At 37.9% G+C, this 20000-nt stretch overlaps 1 protein-coding gene across 16 annotated transcripts in view; it reads right to left on the bottom strand.

The window, feature by feature from the left end:
- Positions 1 to 20000, bottom strand: part of Ca-alpha1T (Ca[2+]-channel protein alpha[[1]] subunit T) — a 448394-nt gene that overhangs the window by 312308 nt on the left and 116086 nt on the right. For 11 of the 16 annotated variants that reach the window (XM_076189510.1, XM_076189523.1, XM_076189515.1 and 8 more), the window contains exons 5-10: positions 14068 to 14115; positions 6279 to 6391; positions 4689 to 4858; positions 4014 to 4106; positions 658 to 2019; positions 103 to 254 (exon numbers count right to left, since the gene is read on the bottom strand). In XM_076189510.1, coding sequence (XP_076045625.1) covers positions 103 to 254; positions 658 to 2019; positions 4014 to 4106; positions 4689 to 4858; positions 6279 to 6391; positions 14068 to 14115 — 1938 coding nt within the window. The remainder of the gene's footprint in view (positions 1 to 102; positions 255 to 657; positions 2020 to 4013; positions 4107 to 4688; positions 4859 to 6278; positions 6392 to 14067; positions 14116 to 20000) is intronic. The other 5 variants (XM_076189508.1, XM_076189521.1, XM_076189512.1 and 2 more) reach the window with 1 other exon arrangement.

Genomic DNA, 20000 nt, shown 5'->3' with positions numbered 1-20000 from the left:
GCCAAGGCAGGCACCCACTCCCACCCATTTCATAACATGCTATAAAAAATACTGCAGATACTCCAAGAACAAAGTTCTTAATGCCCGGAGACATCAACGTACCTGAGAACCACGATGACGCCGTCGAAGACATTGAAGCCGTTGCTGATATAACCGAAAGGGCCCTCAGCGATGACCTTGAGCATCATCTCGAAGGCGAACACGGCAGAGAAGATGATGTTGCTGGTTTCGACCACCATGGTCAACGTTTCAGGCTACCAGGGACACATTAAATGAGATCAAGAAGGAAATTCATGGACTTGTTACTATTAAGCTATTTATGAACGTGTGATGATCTACGGTTTTTCGTTCTGGCAATATCGGATTTTCGATATTACAGCTTTGAGCTCAGTTTACTAAGAAAGAGATCATGTGATCTGATTATAATGAAGTTATGCAGCCCGAATGCTGTGCACTTATTAATTCTGTCCTGTTGCACCAAATGAGTTTGACATTCCTACCCTACATTATCTGATCAAATTTCTTTAAGGAAAAAACTAAGCAAGACAAAGGCATAATAGTAAACAAATAAATAAACAAATAAATGAATAAACAAATACACAAAGTAATACAAAGTTCAAGAACATAAAAAAAATGATGATGTCCCTTTTCTGTTACCTGGTTGTGGTACTCGACGCCCATACTGAGGGTGTTGATGAGAATGGCTATGAGAATGCCCCTCTGGAAATACTCGTGGTTGACGAAGGCCTTTACTTTGACTCGGAACTTGTGGTAGATACGACTCATGGCTGAGGGCGGCTTATGCTCCTCCTCGCTCCAGTCGTCCTCGCTCCACTCCGATTCTGACTCCCCCGTGTCTGTCTCAGAGGAGTAGGTGAAACCAGGGGGCGCCTGATCGGGCGAGAAGAAGAGCGTGGGTGCCGAGAAGTGCTTGACGCCCTTGGCCAGTGACGAGTACAAGCTGTGAACCGAGCGCGAGTCGATGCCCAGGTGTGTGGGAAGCGCAGCGGACAGAGCGCCGCTCAAGGCCAAAAGTTCTCCGCAGGTAAGACTCCCTTTGCCGCCGGATCCATTGTACGAGGACGTGCGAGACGCGACCGCGTGGCTCCGTAGCAAGGACTTCGGCTTGGCGGGCACGAGGGCCGTAGAGGGCGGTTGGTGGATCTGGTGCGGCGCATCCCTGAGACCGGGCGGAAGCTCCCTGAAAAGCGTCGGGTCGAGGGGCTCGTCGTCCGTCTGCGTGGTCTTCTCGCTGAGGCAGACGTTGCGCGTGGCCGTGTCCCCACTGTCCCCGTGGAGGAGGACCACGTCGCTGAACATGACGGAACTTCGACGTCGTTGCCGGTTCTGGGCTGGACCCCCGGGCGACGGCGGCACAAGCTCGTTGCCACTAGCGGCGCTGCCGTCGCCGCTGGCGCCGCTGGGGATCTTGAGAAGGACGGGACGGCGTGGGCTCGAGAGCGGGTCGATGTCCGAGACTTCGGGACTGGCGCGGGGGGCGTTGCGAGGGTCGACGACGTCCAGAGTGTCTTTCGGCTCCGGAGGCAGTAGGAGGTGCTGGGGAGGTGTCGGCCCGATGTTGTTCATGATGGCCATTGTCCCTACCCCGCCTACGGCGGACAAGCCCGGTCCGGAGGGCGTCCCGACCTCAGTATTCGTCGTCTGTCCCACGGGCGCCGGCTGCTGCACGAACAGATTATGCGTCTCTTCGTAGAGCCGCCGACGGCGTTGCTTCTTGAGGCTCAGCTGGCGAGGATGTTCATTCTTCTTGTGCCTTCGTCTGTACTGTCGGTATCGAGCGTAGAGTTTCCGACGGGCTCTTCGCCACAGGTGCGCGATGTACTTGACGATCTCGGCGTAGCAGGAGTTCGGCTCGGACACAGACCCTGAGGCCAGCGTGCTCGTCGACTGGAACCGTGTCCTCTCGAGCTTCATCCGCTCCATCTCGCGCTTCTTGGTCTCAGAAAACTGCGTTGCTATGACGACCAGGCATAGGTTTATCATGAAGAAGGATCCAATCTGTAATACAAAAGAAGATTTAAAGAAACTAAAAATTTTCCTTATAGTTTGTTGATATACGACAGCTATATACGCTCACTGACCTTAGATACAAAATGTTTTACACAGCAAAAGAGATGGGGGTAATTTTAGAATAATGAAATGCATTGAATTTAGAGAAAGATGTGGGGAATGGGGACAAAGCGTGAAAACCAAGCACAACCAATCAGATATATGCTAATTGGCTCTGCACTGGCCTCATTACTTTCGCACTCACCTACCTGAGACGCAAAGGCCAAATTTATAAACACTAAATAAATATATTAGGTCTCCTTAATGAAAACAAAAGATCTACTACTTGTAACTCTCCTTAGTCTAATTAGCCTGCCCTATTGATCACAGTGTTGGTCTCAAATGTATTCTCAGCCACACATTCCTTTGTACTTCTATTATTGTCTTCTTATCAGTGCCTTATCAAGCCTCATGTATCCTTCCTATCCTCCATCTCTCATATTCAAACAAATCTTATCTTTTTCACCTCCCGGTCCTTTTTTATAAGCTTTCATAAAATAATTTCATTCACCTGCAGACATCTCTTTTATCCTATCACTAACTATTTTCGTCCTTTGAACGACACCAAACCTTCCCATTTCTTCATTCTTAGCTGCAGTTTTCAAGACGTTCTTTCTGTATTGTTCGTACTCTATGTCTATGCACCATTTCCACTACTACTACCATATCCTGATCCTTTATACTTAATCCAACATCCTCTCCTCTCCATTTGGTTCCTCTAAAGGATTGCCACAGAGAGAAGTAAAGTAGCTTTGTGGTCACAATGGCAGACATTATGTACAATCACCAATCCAACAAGGAAAATCGTTGGTTTTAAAAACATTTATTTTTCCTCTCACCACACGACTTTGACAGAAAAATCTAATCCTCTAAATTAACTTAGTAAGGAGTGATATCACATTCAAAACTTTTATTCTTGCTATTGCCAGGAGATATTTTCTCTATTCAAAAGGATTTCGATATTTCTTTCAACAAAACACACAGACACTTTTCCATTCCTTCCTCATCCAAATGTACCTTTGTATGTAAAGAAAGGTCCCTCCCACAAACAGCTGTTTTTTTTTCATAAACGACTATAACATTCTCTCTATAATGTTTGTCTAACTCCTCTATTACTCAAAATCTTATCGTCAACCCTTATCAACTTACCCTTAAATCTAGAACTCATGTCACAAATAATAAACACCTTTGTTTGGTCCTCAGAAACCTTTAATGTAATTATGTAATTTTTTTACAGAAGTCTTCGAGGTTTCCATATACTTCCATCAATGTCCTTCGAACAGACACCACAACCATTTCCTCTCTTTTCTCTCTTTTTCCTACAATATTCATGAGTTCACAAACCATAATTTTTTTCATGTTCTTCCACATCTCGTCCGTAAGTATATCTGCTTCTTCTTCCCTTGTCCCCAATCTCATTCCTGCAACTCACCTAACTCACCCACCATCCCACTCCCACGCAGTAGGGAATGAAAAACCCATGGTAGGACAAAACCCTGTCAGTTACGGCAAGCCGCTGTTTTTTTTTCTTTTTTTTTCTTTAAGGTTGATGTTGGGTCGCCTCCCCACCTGGCTACTGCTGTCGGAAATCAACGCGGCAACCCACAGCAGGTCCCAGGAATCGAACTCATGACCATCTGTTTATGAGTTCAAGACGGTACATTCGTGCAACCCGGGCACTATCAAATACTATCGACTCGATTACACTTTTCTCCTCAAATCTAATCTCATTCACGACAGACACATCTATCTTTTCCCCCGCAAGCAACTAGTCAATCTTATACTTGTTCTAGTTATATTTTGTTCCCAAAACTATGAACTAAAACATTATTTCTTGATAAATATTCCTAGATGAGAAAAGAAACCACAGTAAAGGACAATGAAGAGATCTTCCATGTCGTGCGTCTACTTGCTGAGTAACTTTCTTAAGAAGATGAACTCACCACAATGAGTAGGACGAAGTAGATCCAGTCCCAGAAGGAATGGGCATCCTGAACATAATACATGATGTCAGTCCATCCCTCTAAGCTTATCACCTGAAATTGTGGATTTTTGTCAATGCAGTTATCATATAAATGTACAGCATCGAAGAGAACGAAGAAAACATGATAAAGAATGATGAAATATAATTCAATAAACAAACTCACTTAAAAATACAGCACCTAAGTGAAGGTAAAATACACGATAAACAGTGATGGTGTATATTTTTATCAACTAACTTACATAAAAGTACATCATCTAAGAGAATGTATAGAAATCTTAGATAATGATGGAATCTAATTTGATAAACAAACTACTTCACTCATTGAATATGGTCTTTTATAATAATCATATACACTGAATCTGATGAAATATATAAAAATAAAACCATTAGCCTGGCATTATCATTGTACTAACAGTAAAAGAAATGCTCACGGCAAAATATTAATTTCTGCAAGCAATAGTTGTTGATTTTTTTTTTTACTCAATCTAATTAAGAGCTTTTTTCGTTTATAGCTGATGACTCAAATCTACTAAAACAATCCATAAAAACTAATTTATTTACTTCAGAATACTTTAGAATACTAGGCAGATTATACAAACTGACAGGGAATTAACAAGGATTGTCAACAACTTACGAGAAAAATGGCTACCCAAGCGAGCCCTATGTTATCGAACGATATAGAGCCTTGAAAAGGGTTCTTGTCTCCAGCTCTGCAGTCCGTGTAGTACTGGTTCCAGTCGACACAAGACTCGTTCGTGGGCCGGTTACTGACGTGTGGCAGAGCTTCCTCTGTACAAATAAGACCTGTGGACAAACAACGCCAGTGTTTACATTCACCGTCTTAGAAAATGGAGAGAAGCAGCCAGGAGGTGTTGAGTAGATGCGGCCGAAACAGTTACCTTTGCCCTATTATGCGCTTAAGAGGCTGCTGGGGCAGGTAACTATTCATTGTTGAAAATTGGAGAGAAGTGCTTGACGCCCTTGGCCAGTGACGAGAAGAGCTGTGAACCGAGCTGGATTCGAACCCATAACTAAGTAAATACGAGACCAGAAAGTTTCCGATTACGATACCAGCTTAAGAAAACGCGTTAGAAAATGAGTTGTTCTGTCTATTTACCCAGTATAGCCCTTCACAAGCTAGTTCTATCTTGCCGTGCAAGCTAATAGTTCACACACTTTCTGATGACTTACTGGATTTTTCTCTATTGATATCGGTTTTGTAATGTTTATACAATTCTGTTTAAAAAATTCGCTTAATCACACGAAAACTGATACTTGTAGGGACATCTTTAATATTTAACAACGAGATGTATATTTGCATAGAGTCAATGAACTATAGATTATCTTAGATTGTTTGATAAAGTAATTCATTTTTTTTTTTAGTTAATCTCCTATACTGCAACATAACTCTGATATAGTTTGTTTAACTAAAGGACTATAGTAGGAGCTTTAAGAGCCGAGACTCTGAAGGCTTACCTTCATGTTTGTAAGATGATCTTAGAGTGTTTGGTCTAGTATTCTAAAACATTTTAGTTAATCTCCTATACAGCAACGTAACTCTGGTATCGTTTGTTTAACTAAAGGACTAAACGAGTAGTATCAAGTGCTGTGTCTCTGAAGACTTACCTTCATGTTTGTAAGATGATCTTAGAGTGTCTGCTCTAGTATTCTAAAACATTTTAGTTAATCTCCTATACAGCAACGTAACTCTGGTATCGTTTGTTTAACTAAAGGACTAAACGAGTAGTATCAAGTGCTGTGTTTCTGAAGACTTACCTTCATGTTTATAAGATGATCCTAGAGTGTTTGGTCTAGTATTCTAAAACATTTTAGTTAATCTCCTATACAGCAACGTAACTCTGGTATCGTTTGTTTAACTAAAGGACTAAACGAGTAGTATCAAGTGCTGTGTCTCTGAAGACTTACTTTCATGTTTATAAGATGATCTTAGAGTGTTTGGTCTAGTATCAAAAAACATTTTAGTTAATCTCCTATACAGCAACATAACTCTGGTATCGTTTGTTTAACTAAAGGACTAAACGAGTAATATCAAGTGCGAAGCTTTGAGGGCTTACCTTCATGTTTGAAAGATGATCTTAGAGTGTCTGCTATAGTATTCTAAAACATTTTAGTTAATCTCCTATACAGCAACATAACTCTGGTATCGTTTGTTTAACTAATGGATTAAACGAGTAGTATCAAGTGCGAAGCTTTGATGGCTTACCTTCATGTTTGAAAGGGGGAAGGTCCGCGCAGGCATGCATTCCATTGTCCTTGGGCAGCGAACAAATGTAATCCTTCTCTTGCTCGTTGAATTTAAAATGTGCGGTGATGCCACTGTAAAAACAATCTTATTAATTACACCAAATCGGAGAAGAGGGGACAGATGCTCTTGTTTTGCTCACAAGAATATATTCAATAATTTCATATTATTGCATCATGATGCAAAACGATCGAATATTTAACTGTCTCTCTCAGCACAAACTTTAGGAATACATGAAAAAGTTCGTTAGTAACAACCAATACGAATTACAGTTATTTAAGTTGAAGGTTAGTTGGTATTATCAGTTATTTCTTAAAGTTAGGTTAATTCTACTCTATTTTGACGATCAACAAATTGAACGGTATCCACTACTTGTCTAAAAAACTGTGATACACTAATCTGACGCAATACAACAAATATATCTCTACCAGACGTATCAGTCATGACGAAAAGGGAAGACTAAAACATGTGGTCTAGTACCATTATCGACTGCTAGACACACGGACAAGTACAGATGTAGTAGTAGAAGTATTGACAAAAGAGCAGCAGTATACAACATTAGCTATAGGGTTATGCACGTGATAAGGATCAGATGTCCTTTAATCTTATCTCCTGATGATAATATGAGGCGTTCAGAAACAGAGGGGCATCTCCGCCACTTTTACTGGTTTCGAGTAGAGCACGGATAGTGAAAGGCGTGAGCTTCATATATATATATATATATATATATATATATATATATATATATCGAAACCGTATAAGTGACGGGAGAGCCTTCCTGTTTTTATTACCCCCCCTCCCACCAAATGAAAATCATGTATGAAGACTTTATGATATGCAAGAGAATGGTTTAGTAGGTTCATGTCCAGGTGATTATCTTAATATTACATTTATGTATGTCATCATTACATACTTTTATACGTATATACCACCACACAGGTGCAGTCATAAATTTGACGCACATACACACACATATATAAATGCGCACACGAGAACGCACACGTACTCAAATAAAAAAAATGCGTAGGATCTTATGCTGGAAAAAATGATAAAAATTAGCAACAATTCAAAAAGCGTTTCCTGTACCAGCATGAATACCATAAGCAAAATCAATGAGACTCGTATCCAAACATTCGCTCATACGTACAACCAAAAGAACAAGAACACACACGCGCATTCAAACACGAAAACACAACAGAAAGGTAGGTAGAAAGACCATAACCATTTATTTATATATATATATATATATATATATATATATATATATATATACATACATATATATATATGTATATATATACGCATGCATATTACACACACACACATATATACATACATATATATATATATATATATATATATATATATAAGTGTATTATATATAAATATATTTATGTAATATATATATATATATATATATATATATACTCACTTTAAACCCACTATCGGAGAAAAAATGACGGAAGTACAGGGAAACTGTATATTTCGACTACTATCTGTAGTTCTCTTCAGCAGAAGAGGACTACAGATAGTAGTCGAAATATACAGTTTCCCTGTACTTCCGTCATTTTTTCTCCGATAGTGGGTGTACAGTGTACTTTTACATATGTGTTATAACACCAATTTCCAATATGTATATATACATATATATATATAATGTATATATATATAAATATATATATATATGTATATACACATACACACACATATATGTATACATATCTATATTATATATATATGTATATATATAATGTATATATATATACATATATATATATATATATATATATGCATATGTATATATATGTATATATATACATACATATATATACATATATATATATATATATATATATATATATATATATATATAAATTAGCAGCACATTTTGTTTTAGACTATTTTGTTGAAAACAGCAGCACAGTATGCATTGTAGAACTTCTTCGGAAGATTTTCGATTTTTTTAATCGACGACTTTTGTTATGGCGTGAGATGAATTTTTTTTTCTATTGATTTTAGGATATATTACTAAACTACAATCTATAGACATTTTGTCAGACTGTGTTAGGATTATTAATGTTAGGTAAATAAAAGAATCAGTACATCAGGTTTGTAAACATGAAAAAAGGTGGAGGATAAGATGGACGTCATATAGGAGAGGTTAATGGTCGATTGACAACAATATGATAGCACACGTGATCACACCATGAGAGGTGGAATGCCTGATACGAAGACTTATTATATATATATATATATATATATATATATATATATATATATATATATGTGTGTGTGTGTGTGTGTGTGTGTGTGTGTGTGTGTGTGTGTGTGTGTGTGTGTGTGTGTGTGTGTGTGTGCGTGTGTGTGTGTGTGTGATACGTTATGTAACAGATCTGTCATGTGTACATGCAAATTTCCGGTTACATTACTTTTCAGTCTTCGTGTGTGACTTTCCTCAGTCAAATGATTCGGTCACGTGTGTCCTTATAATGTCGTCACACGAAGGTATGGTCTCTACCAGTCCACATACATCGTATCATGTATCTTTTGTACATGTTTCTAAGCTCCATTCACTCACCCCCGTACTCATTCCACAACAATAGTCCTAACATAGTATAGCGGCATTTCTGTAGATAATATAGCAGTAATAGATCCTAATTAATTCAAAATTACTCAGGAACTAAATCCATCGTTTAGAAAATTTGGTAGGTTGTCGAAAAAGCTCTCTAAAGCAGTATGCACTGTTTTCTACAAAACATATATATACATTTGTAGACACACAATTTATACATATATCATAAACGGTGATTCATTCGACAGTCGCGTTATCCATCAAAACAGATTAGCATTAATCTCTATCGTGTTATATCTTATAACAGTCAACTTCATCAAGATATATTCTCATAGGCCTCTGACAGAGATCTAATAAAAAGACATAATTGTTTTCAGTTATTAAGAAATATTTTGCAACGTGGCTTGTAGATAAGGTATATGGAATGTTACAGACAAGATATCCTGATGTTAATGTCCTTGATAAAGACAGATATTAAAAGAGGTTTGGGTATTGTTTTGGTCCCAGGAATAAACAAACAAAATTAAAGAGGCTGGCATCACGATTACTACATACATATATACATACATATACCAAGGGTTTTCCCCTTTGCAAGGGAGGTAGCCAAAGTCAAAGGCATTAATCCACTCCCATCCATTTCATCTCCACATATTCCACTCCCACTCGCCACCCCTCACTTCCTTTTTCTTAGCTCCTTCTGGATGACGGGTGGTGATCCCTACATCTCGCCCACTGCCCTGGGTCAGAAGCAATGCAGCAAGACACAGGAGATCCACAGTAAGGCCGCTTCACTTAATCGGCGACCCACCCCCTCTCCGTCCTCTCATGCAGAAAAAGAGAAGACGGGGAGAAATCCCTTCGGACTGCGTCACGTCACGCATCACGGATACTACAACCGGAAATATCTGTACATTCACTATTGTACCCCATTTGTAAACTTCACTACTTCGGGTGTTGTTCAGCCTCTCATCGAAGAGATTATGACCAACATGTTGTATTACATATTTCACTGAATGAGAACAAAATAGGATCTTGTTAAGAGAAAACTTGAATTTATTTAGATTAATCATCTTTGGGTCTTCTGAAAATTTGAGTGTGGCGCCCACACGTCCATTATAAATTGTCGTCCTATTTAGGATGTTCATATCAGCTCAGGCCAAACGATTTTACTCGACCAAAAGAAAGCTTCAATTATGTTGAGGAGTATCGTGATACATAAGAACTTCATTACGGGTGATACCAGACTATTCTATTCAGGAATATTCTATTTCTCCCCCCCCCCAATAAAAAAAAACGAATATCCATTAACCATTACCCCTCAACTCCCCAAAAATAAACAAATAAATAAATAAACAAATAAATAGACATTATCCACTGTCTCATGTTATCAACACTCCCAGCGTTAGGCTAACTGGGAACCTTTAGTGATTTAGTCAACCCATTAAGGACAGAAATACCAGTATATATACATATTCCCCGGAATATCCCTTGATCCTTAGCTTACGGCCACGTTGCAAATTGATGCTTCATGTTGCAGATAAGCTGCCTCAGGGATACACATCGACTGTTCACGGTGAGAGAGGTCGTTCAGGTGGTGTTGACTGCGATGGTCAAGATTTCAGGCACAGAATGTAAATCAGCGTGACACTTTAACATTACGAGCTGAATGAAAAGAGGTTTGGGACGTGTTACCGAGGCAAGAAATTATTTATTCTGTCATGGTGGGTTTGCGACTTCTGAATCAACTGGTAGTGTATATATATATATACATATATATATATATATATATATATATATATATATATATATACATATATATACATATATATATACATATATATATATACATATATATATATGTATATATATACATATATATACATATATATATATATATATGTATAGACACACACGCATACAATATATATATATATATATATATATATACATATACATAAACATATATGCAAATATATATGCACATATATATATTTATATATATACACATATATATATATATATACATATATATATATATATATATATATATATATATATATATATATATACAGACAATATCCCACATATACCACACGATTGGACTTCAATTCGGACTTTAATTATATATTATATTGTTTTTGTGATGTGTTGCAGCTTTTACTTTGTGTATTCATGAGAAGTTCGTTTCATTTTAATAATTTTGTGAAAAACACATTTGACACCAATGCGAAAGTCAATGGTACTTCTTAGATTTTTCATTTATATTCTCTTCTGAGACTGCAAGTCCTTGTGTTCCAGAACAAAGCGGGAATTAGGTATTTGATGCCCAAGCGTCTTGTTCTCTAGCAAACATCTACATATAGATAACACGAATCCCTATGAACATGTGAACAAAGAACAAAATAACAGTATACCTAGATTTCCAGTAATAAAAACTGGTTTTAGAAATTAACTGACAGGTGAGATCAAAGAGATTAACTCAATCTTATAAGAAAAATGATCCTTATTAATGCAATGGACTTGCAACATTTATGTATCAAAAAACTATAAAACTTAAAAAAGAAAAAAAAAATATTGTGCAATGTTAAAACATTCTATTGAAATACTGATGTGAAACAGGGCTATACAAGTGCGTAGACTGGTGACGTCTTTTGACAATTGGTCTCTGTTGGATGCGTTCTCTCAGTTCTGGACTCTGACTTACGTAAATCAAGAGGCCTAAGACATTAACACTACATCGGCAGATATTTTACTCTACATCATAGATAAATTACTACTTCATAACTTGAAATTCCAGATAAGTAATTTTTTTCAGTAGTTACTACAATATACTTTGAAACATATTTTACTTGAAATGATACTTTAGAAGTCTAATGAGATTTTGAAACTCAAATCAATCTTCCGCAAGATTAATGTAAAGAAGATATGACACGTTTCACCTCATAGGAGGTAGTACCTCATCCTTAGGAGGCAGTGAGGGTTACACATTGAGACTTATGTCAAAGAGGTACCTCAAAGTTCCGTTTGACCCAATGCTGCTCTCCGTGCGACTAAGGCGTGATAAGTGCTGCCATCTACCGACACTGTTGAACAACTTCACATCTGATGAGTGGAGTGGCAGCACGCAATCGCGTATGCTTCAACACAAGGGCATACGTCACTGATTTTTTTCTTACTAACGCCAGGTGATTTCGCTCAGGTGAGACCCAAGACCTTGAGGACTGGAGTTGGGTTCACGACTCATTGTATTCTTTAAATCCACTCTAACCCGACTGGAACCAATTGTTGGTAGTAAAAATAAAATTAATTTAGAATGCTACCGTGTCTGAAATAAATAAATAAATAAATAAATAAATAAATAAATAAATAAATAAATAAATCCTTCGCCTTCCGTGGACACGAGATCAGCTCCGAATTCCACCTAGTGTGTGTCTCGTATGTGAGCGCCGCTCAACAAGTGTCAAGCAGCATTGAGGTTTAGTCAAGCCACGCAACTTCGCAAGCCCTCTGGAGTGTGGGAAGACGTACGTATGTCTTGTAGTGTCTTGCGCTGTACATCAGTGATCTGAATTTAGTGAATTAAGCATTCTCATTACGTCTCCTTCATAAAAAGAAGTTTATATTTTATCAACCTCTTTAGTTTTCTCTAATATATATTTTTTTTTCAAATTTGTACAAAACAGAAGGCTTTATAGTATATGAAATTTTGTTTTGGAAAGATTATTGTAGATGTTGCACGCACTATCAAGCTTGGTCCTATGTATTTTTTTTTTATTTTTTTTTATGAATGATCCATGGTTTCAAAGGACTTGGGACCTTAATTGGAAGTCATGACAAATATTTTAGAATATATATTGCACCGCACATATCATTATCAAATCTAAAGGCGTCACAACCGGTGCCGAGTATGTATACTAAATAGCGGTTGTTCTCCATGAAACCAAACATCAAATACTCTTGAATCAAGAACTAACGTTCAATCTCCTCCATGCCTCAGTGTCATTAGCGCGAGTGTTAGCTTCAATAACGGACATCAGTATTTCCAATGCGAATGAGTGATGAATTACCTCTTCTTAAACATGTGTAAAGCAACGGGCCTGGGAATATTACTCACTCAGGTCAGAGGCTCGAGAAAATGCCAAGTTTCAGTGTACCGTTGCAACTAGCGCATATCGACTTGTACATAGTCCTTCTGATGCAGTGGGGCACAAATAGGATTCATATTTGGAGAAACTCAAATTGGCTCTAAGTCTTTGTACAACTTGGTCCACAGCGTTTGAGTGTCACGTAAGTTATGTAGTTTTGCCCCCATGGTAGTGACACCTTTATATTCATTAATCCTTTCACTGCGGACAAATTGTATCTTAAATGAAAAAAATCCTTTGGCGACAGAAAAAAAATATTTCTATGAAGAATTATTTATCAAAATTGTTCACTGCGGAGAAAAATGAAGGTGTAAAGCCACACAAAGGTTTAATTCTTTGTGTAGCTGGTTGTAGATTCCTGAAGTCAGGTACCTTGGAATAATATACATAGTATACAAGGGTACATGTACACTTAATACACTTTCACCATTATACGAGCCCAGAAATACAAAATAAAAATTAAAAAATGAGTGCACAAGATGCTGGATGGACCCCAGGGCTAAGGGACCCTTACATGGTCAATATCTATTGACAATGATCACATTGTCAATGTTTCCATTATTGAAGACCATACTCTCCCCGTGCTTTCAACATGAGCCATGAATTATCTAAATATTTTTCAACAATACTAGGTATCACCCTGATACGGTCAGTATTGCTACAATTACGCATATATTGTCAATAAATATGACTTGTGTATAGGTCCCTTAAAGACATCCCTGAGTGTAGGTAAATGAATATAGATGCAACGGGCGAGCAGGGACGGGCAGGCAGAGCGTGCGAGCCATGCGCAGTGCATGTGCGCAGACGTGCATCAAGAAAGACGTGGGTGAACATGCAAGAACAAACATAAACGTGCTGCAACACAGGGATGCTGTGAGCGCTGCAGTCAGCTGTGTGTAGTCGCTCCACACGTGAACCTGAGAGCTTTACAACTTTATCATCTGAGCTACCTTTCGACCGTGCGCCGACAGCATCCCCTGAGTGTGCAATTCACGCGAATGCGGCGATATTTTTTACATTCACGAAGTACCTTGTTTTGACTTTATAGAAAAGAGGTAAGGGGGGCTGCATCTGAAGCCTGGAAAGATCCAACTGGGTTTAATCCCTGAGAAGAGCCCGGGGGCAAGGGGGCTGTTCTCGTGAGAGAGGTTGGACGGGAGACAGGGTTGAGGTGTGGGTGTTTGGGGTGGATGGGTGTGACATGTAACTGTACAGAACGCTCAGCTTTGTCGCTAAGAGGAATAGGAGGAGAGACAACACAGGGGAGGGGCCTGGCGACCTGTCCTGAGCCCTTGTCCGACTGACAGGAGACTGCCAGTGGCATGACAAATTGATCGGGCTAAAGAAGGGGGTCCTTCAGACACTACGTCGGTCACTAGGGGGTTTGAAACATTATTAGAACAGTCACTGGAAATAAAAAACAACAAATTCTAAAACGTTCAGTTATAAAAAGGCATCAATTCATACCGTTGGTTAAAAGAAGAAAAAAATATACATTTCATGTGTTAATAAGGAACATACACAGCCCATGGATACTAAAATTGTATGAGGAAAAAATAGCATGTGGCAAAATCACACATATTAGGAAAATGCACAGCATTTAGCACTGTCACTTAGGTAGCATATGGAACAAAAATGTTGGCAAGAAAAGTGATAAGACAAAAAAAATAAGACGACAACACCAACAATAGTGGTACAAACATTCATTGAAAAGAGAGAGCGAGAGAGAGAGAGAGAGAGAGAGAGAGAGAGAGAGAGAGAGAGAGAGAGAGAGAGAGAGAGAGAGAGAGAGAGAGAGAGAGAGAGAGAGAGAGAGAGAGAGAGAGAGAGAGAGAGAGAGAGAGAGAGAGAGAGAGAGAGAGAGAGAGAGAGAGAGAGAGAGAGAGAGAGAGAGAGAGAGAGAGAGAAGAGAAAGAGAGACAGAGAGAGAAAGAGAGAAAACACGCAGATATTCATTAAATTGAATGCAGTGACAAGAAGATGCGGCAACTATTCTTTTAGAGAGCGTGGGCGCAAGGCATAACGAAGGCATAGTTTTTCATAACAAAAGGAGCAAGAGGCAAGTCTGATAGACAAGACATACACGAGAAGTCTGAGTGAACAGGTGACTGCAGACATAGCCAGGACAGGAAGAAAGACTTGGTGGAGCCAGAAAGCTTGTGAGAATGGTGCTCAAAGACATTTTTATGTGAAGTTGTGAAGATTGGAAGAGAAATGATCGGTTGCCAAAATTAAAACAAACCATTCAAACCCTTAATTTTTAAAACTAATGTCTTGTTCATGTAGAACAGGGAATGCAAACATTACTTCTCCAAAGGATTATTGTTACATATAAAAAGTGTATCAAAACAATAACAAACTATAAATGCATATATATCGATATAGAAATACGAGCAAATCGATGTGCTAAAAATTACCGGAAACGAGGAAAAGCTATGATAAATTTTCTTGGGTAAAAATCACATTCATCCTTGCAAAACCACTAAAAACGTTTCTCTGAGATATAGAAAAAATATAGATTGGCAAACTTATACAGTAAAAAACGGTCTTATCATTCACCTGAAAGCTTGCCTAAGGAATAAAAAATTTTAGGCTTCCCTTTCTGGTGAAGGCAGAATATATATATATATATATATATATATATATATATATATATATATATATATATATATATATATATATATATATATACATATTTTGGTATATGTAGGGGTGGGGGTTTTATGACAATGACGGAGAGTATGGAGGTGAGAGATGAGGTTTTAAAGCTTTCTTTGTACAGAAGATTGCTCCTTTCAAGTAATTCTGTTGGGTGTTCACTCAGCCAGGGACTACCGCTGCAGTGAGGAAACTGGTTGCATCCTCCTGCCACCCTAGGGGTACGTGGGTGCTGTGTGTGTGTGTATGTGTGTGTGTGTGTGTGTGTATAGGTGTGTGTGTGTGTATGTGTGTATGTGTGTATGTGTGTATGTATGTATGTGTGTATGTGTGTGTGTGTAGGTGTGTATGCGTGTATGTTCACTCCTGGATATATTGACGTACAATAAACCCCAATCATGTCGTTCCCTTGCTGAGCCAGTTCAACAGAATTATTTCTTATACGCGTTCATGCCTCGTATGACATATCATACAAATCTTTCACGTTATTTTCCTGCTGCTGCTGATGATGATGATGATTACAATATTTTGCGTGACAATTCCGACCACAAACACACTCATGTCTGCAATTTCATGACACTTTAATTCAAATGGAGCGCGGTTCCACTCCGAAAATGATTCACAATAATGTACAATTTATACAGTACTTATGTACACTTATATCAGAGCACATGTAACTCAGAAAGGTAAAATATCAACAAAAATGCAACACACACACATATAAGAGCTAATTTTTCCATATGGATGGCATAATTTTTTTCACATAAATGAAAATGGTGAAAGGGTGAAATTAATCAGATTATCACCAAGCCCAGCTCACTTTCCGATATTTAAAAATCAATGAATATCATTTGCGGTGGACATATATACACTGGCTTTGGACAGGGCCACAGAATAAGGTGATGGTCAGGGTGAGGGGGAAGGAGAGAAGCATACAATATAAGGACGGGGAAAGGAAAGTCATATATGAATGGCAGGGCACTGGCACTTCTGAATGATTGGAAAGGGGGAGGGTGTGGAATGTTTGTGTGTGTATGTGTGTGTGTGTGTGTGTGTATGTGTGTGTGTGTGTGTGTGTGTGTATGTGTGTGTGTGTGTGTGTGTATGTGTGTGTGTGTGTGTGTGTGTGTGTGTGTGTGTGTGTGTGCGTGTGTGTGTGCGTGTTTGTGTATGTGCGCGCGCGCGCGCGTGTGTGTGTGTTTACCTAATTACATTTACCTAACTGGAATATACAGGAAAAGAACAACACTCGTGGGATCCCGCCTTTTACTCTCCAATTTATCATATCTAGCCTCATATTCTTGTATGGTACCAACCTGGTCCAAATCCTCATTTTCAAATTATTATACTCAGGTTTGAATTCATGTATTGTTCCAGGTTGGGCAATATAATCTTTTAAGCTATTGCGAGTGTGTGTGTGTGATTATGAATGTGTTGGTGTAGTGATGATGTGCGTGGGGGAGGGAGTTGTTGTTGTTTGTAAGGGAATGGGGGTATTTAGGGACGTTGGTAGTGTTGGGGGTGAGGTTTAATAATACTGGTTTTGGGAATAATGGAAAGGACAAAGGATAACTGACTGGATATCCCCAGATCAAGTGGCTTCATGCTTTTCTTTATTTTTTTTTTTTTGAAGATCTTATATGTCTATTTCATTAAATCTATGGTATGATAATATATGAGAGCCTGATAGAAATAATTCTAGAAGGGGATGAGATGGGAGGCAAAGTCCTTGCATTGCATTTCATTGTTAAGAAAAATCCACTAGACTCACAAGGTCTGCGAGCGGTTTTTAGTTAAAGCTTGCCTGGGTGCGAGGATCGAGTTTAAGTTATCCATGGCATGGGCATTAAGAAGCAAGTCAGTCAGGTTAGGGAAAGTCAGAAGACGAGGATTTAGACACGGACAGTTAAGGACGAGTGACAAGGGGAACGTAGACGAGCTAAATACGAGTTCACACTTGAGACGAAGTGACAAATGACCAAAAGCGAAAGTGTTAAATTTCTTCTCTCTCTCTTCGGATTAACTGGTAGTTTATGAACGACCATCGTACACAGGTACTATTCCCGCGAAGTCAGTGTATCATTCAAATAAAGGCTTATACGTGCATACATACATGGATGCATTCATAGATATGCACATACTTGCATTTATATCTATATACTCATATTCGTACATACATACATACATACATACATAAATACATACATCTGTACAAACATACATAAGTAATACAACACGCTTTAGTAGTATGTTTAGAAACATTGATTACGAATGTGTGTGTGTATGTGTGTGTGTGTGTGTGTGTGTGTGTGTGTGTGTGTGTGTGTGTGTGTGTGTGTGTGTGTGTGTGTGTGTGTGTGTGTGTGTGTGTGTGTGTGTGTGTGTGTGTGTGTGTGTGTGTGTGTGTGTGTGTGTGTGTGTGTGTGTGTGTGTGTGTGCGCGCGAGTGTGTGTATTTGTACTAAATTTAGAGAACTACAGTATCACTGATACTTAAATTTGCAACTCTATTCATCCTAACAAGTCTGAAATACGTCAAACAGCGGAATAATTAATCGAATAAATAGAAAACTAAAGAAATAAATAAACACATTAATAAAATAGAGGTAATAAAAAGGGAAAAGTAAAATACTACCGAGTATCAATTTTAGCTTAATAAGAGTCCAACCATCTCACGCAAAGATTATTTTCTCCTTTTCATCAAAATCTAATGAAATCTAGGTCACTGACCTCGCTCAGCGTAAAATCTAGTTCAGTGACCTCGCTCAGCGTGAAATTTAGGTCTGTGACCTCACTCCGTGACCTCATGGTGTCAAATTTTGCTTTTATTTTTTTCTCTGTTGTTACTCTTTTTTCCCAACTTCAAATTATTCAAACTTTCAAATTCAAAGTTAGAATTTAAATTTCAAACTTTAAACAATTAATGATTTCTTATTTTTTTTATATATACCTTTCTGCTTTCTAGCGAGTTGTTTTCAACCTTGCTTCTCATGGTATAGTCTCACGTTTGCATCTAGCATCTACTGGTGTCTTCTACTTGGCCTGGAAATCCTAGCACACAAGGCAAAGGCGATAACATCGATCGCATTCAGTGAGGATAGTATTTTGTCAAGTGATTACTTCGCTCGGTTGAGGTCCGAATTCGAGGTATTGACTCTGTCAGATATCATTTTTGTTTGATAGCAACGTTACCGTGAGTCCGAATTTGTTGTATAAATTCTGTTCGATATTTTTATCTGTTTCTTAGCAACATTATGGTGAGACTGAAGTCCGAATGCAAGGTATCAATTTTGTCCGAGGTTTTTTTTTTTTTTTTTTTTTTAAGCAATGTTACGGTAAAAAGGCTGAAACGGTTGGCATACAACTTTGAACAACAGTGGGGAATTATCCATATATGATGTCATATACATACATACATACACACACATACATACGTACATACATACATACATACATACATACACACACATACATACATACATACATACATGCATACATACATACATATACATACCGTGCAGTATACATACATACATAAATACATGCATACATACATACATACACATATACATACATACATACATATACATACCGTGCAGTATACATACATACATACATAAATACATACATACATGCATACATACATACATACATACACATATACATACATACATACATATATACATACATATATACATACATACATACATACATACACATACAGTACAGTATACATACGTACATACAAACATATATACATACATGCATGAATACATACTGTACACACATACATCATAACACAAACATCGTTGTAATAATACAGATAGGACACGATTAGATATTCTTCGAAAAAAAGAATCTATACAATATGAAAAATATATTAATTAATTTTGTAAAATATATTAATTAATTTTGTAGAAAGGTTATACTTGATCATTTTCTGTATTTTGAAGAACGCGAACGTATTAGTTGAAGTAATTTGTGGGCGAAAGTCTTTCACATTGTAGGCTTATCATTTATATTTGTGAAAACTCACTCTAACGCAATGCTGACGTGATATTTTGTAGGGGGAGCCTGGAACAAATTAATGTTATCTTTCTTTAAGTCTGGGTATCATTCATATGACTCTAAATATTTATGAACTTAGTAATAAATATTCATGGATATTGGCAACTACGTCAAAGACATCAAGGTTTGTTTATTTCTTTAGCAAATGGAGGTCTGTGACTGCTTATATTCTCTCATTTTTATGTCGGTGTAATAATCATCGATTCAACTGTCAAAGAACAAATAAATAGTGATCTAA

The sequence above is a fragment of the Oratosquilla oratoria genome, chromosome 8 (assembly GCF_046742065.1).
Source record: "Oratosquilla oratoria isolate Oo_2021 chromosome 8, ASM4674206v1, whole genome shotgun sequence".
Taxonomy (NCBI): domain Eukaryota; kingdom Metazoa; phylum Arthropoda; class Malacostraca; order Stomatopoda; family Squillidae; genus Oratosquilla; species Oratosquilla oratoria.
The sequence above is the reverse complement of the archived record's forward strand: the minus strand, read 5'-3'. Positions and strand labels throughout refer to the sequence as shown.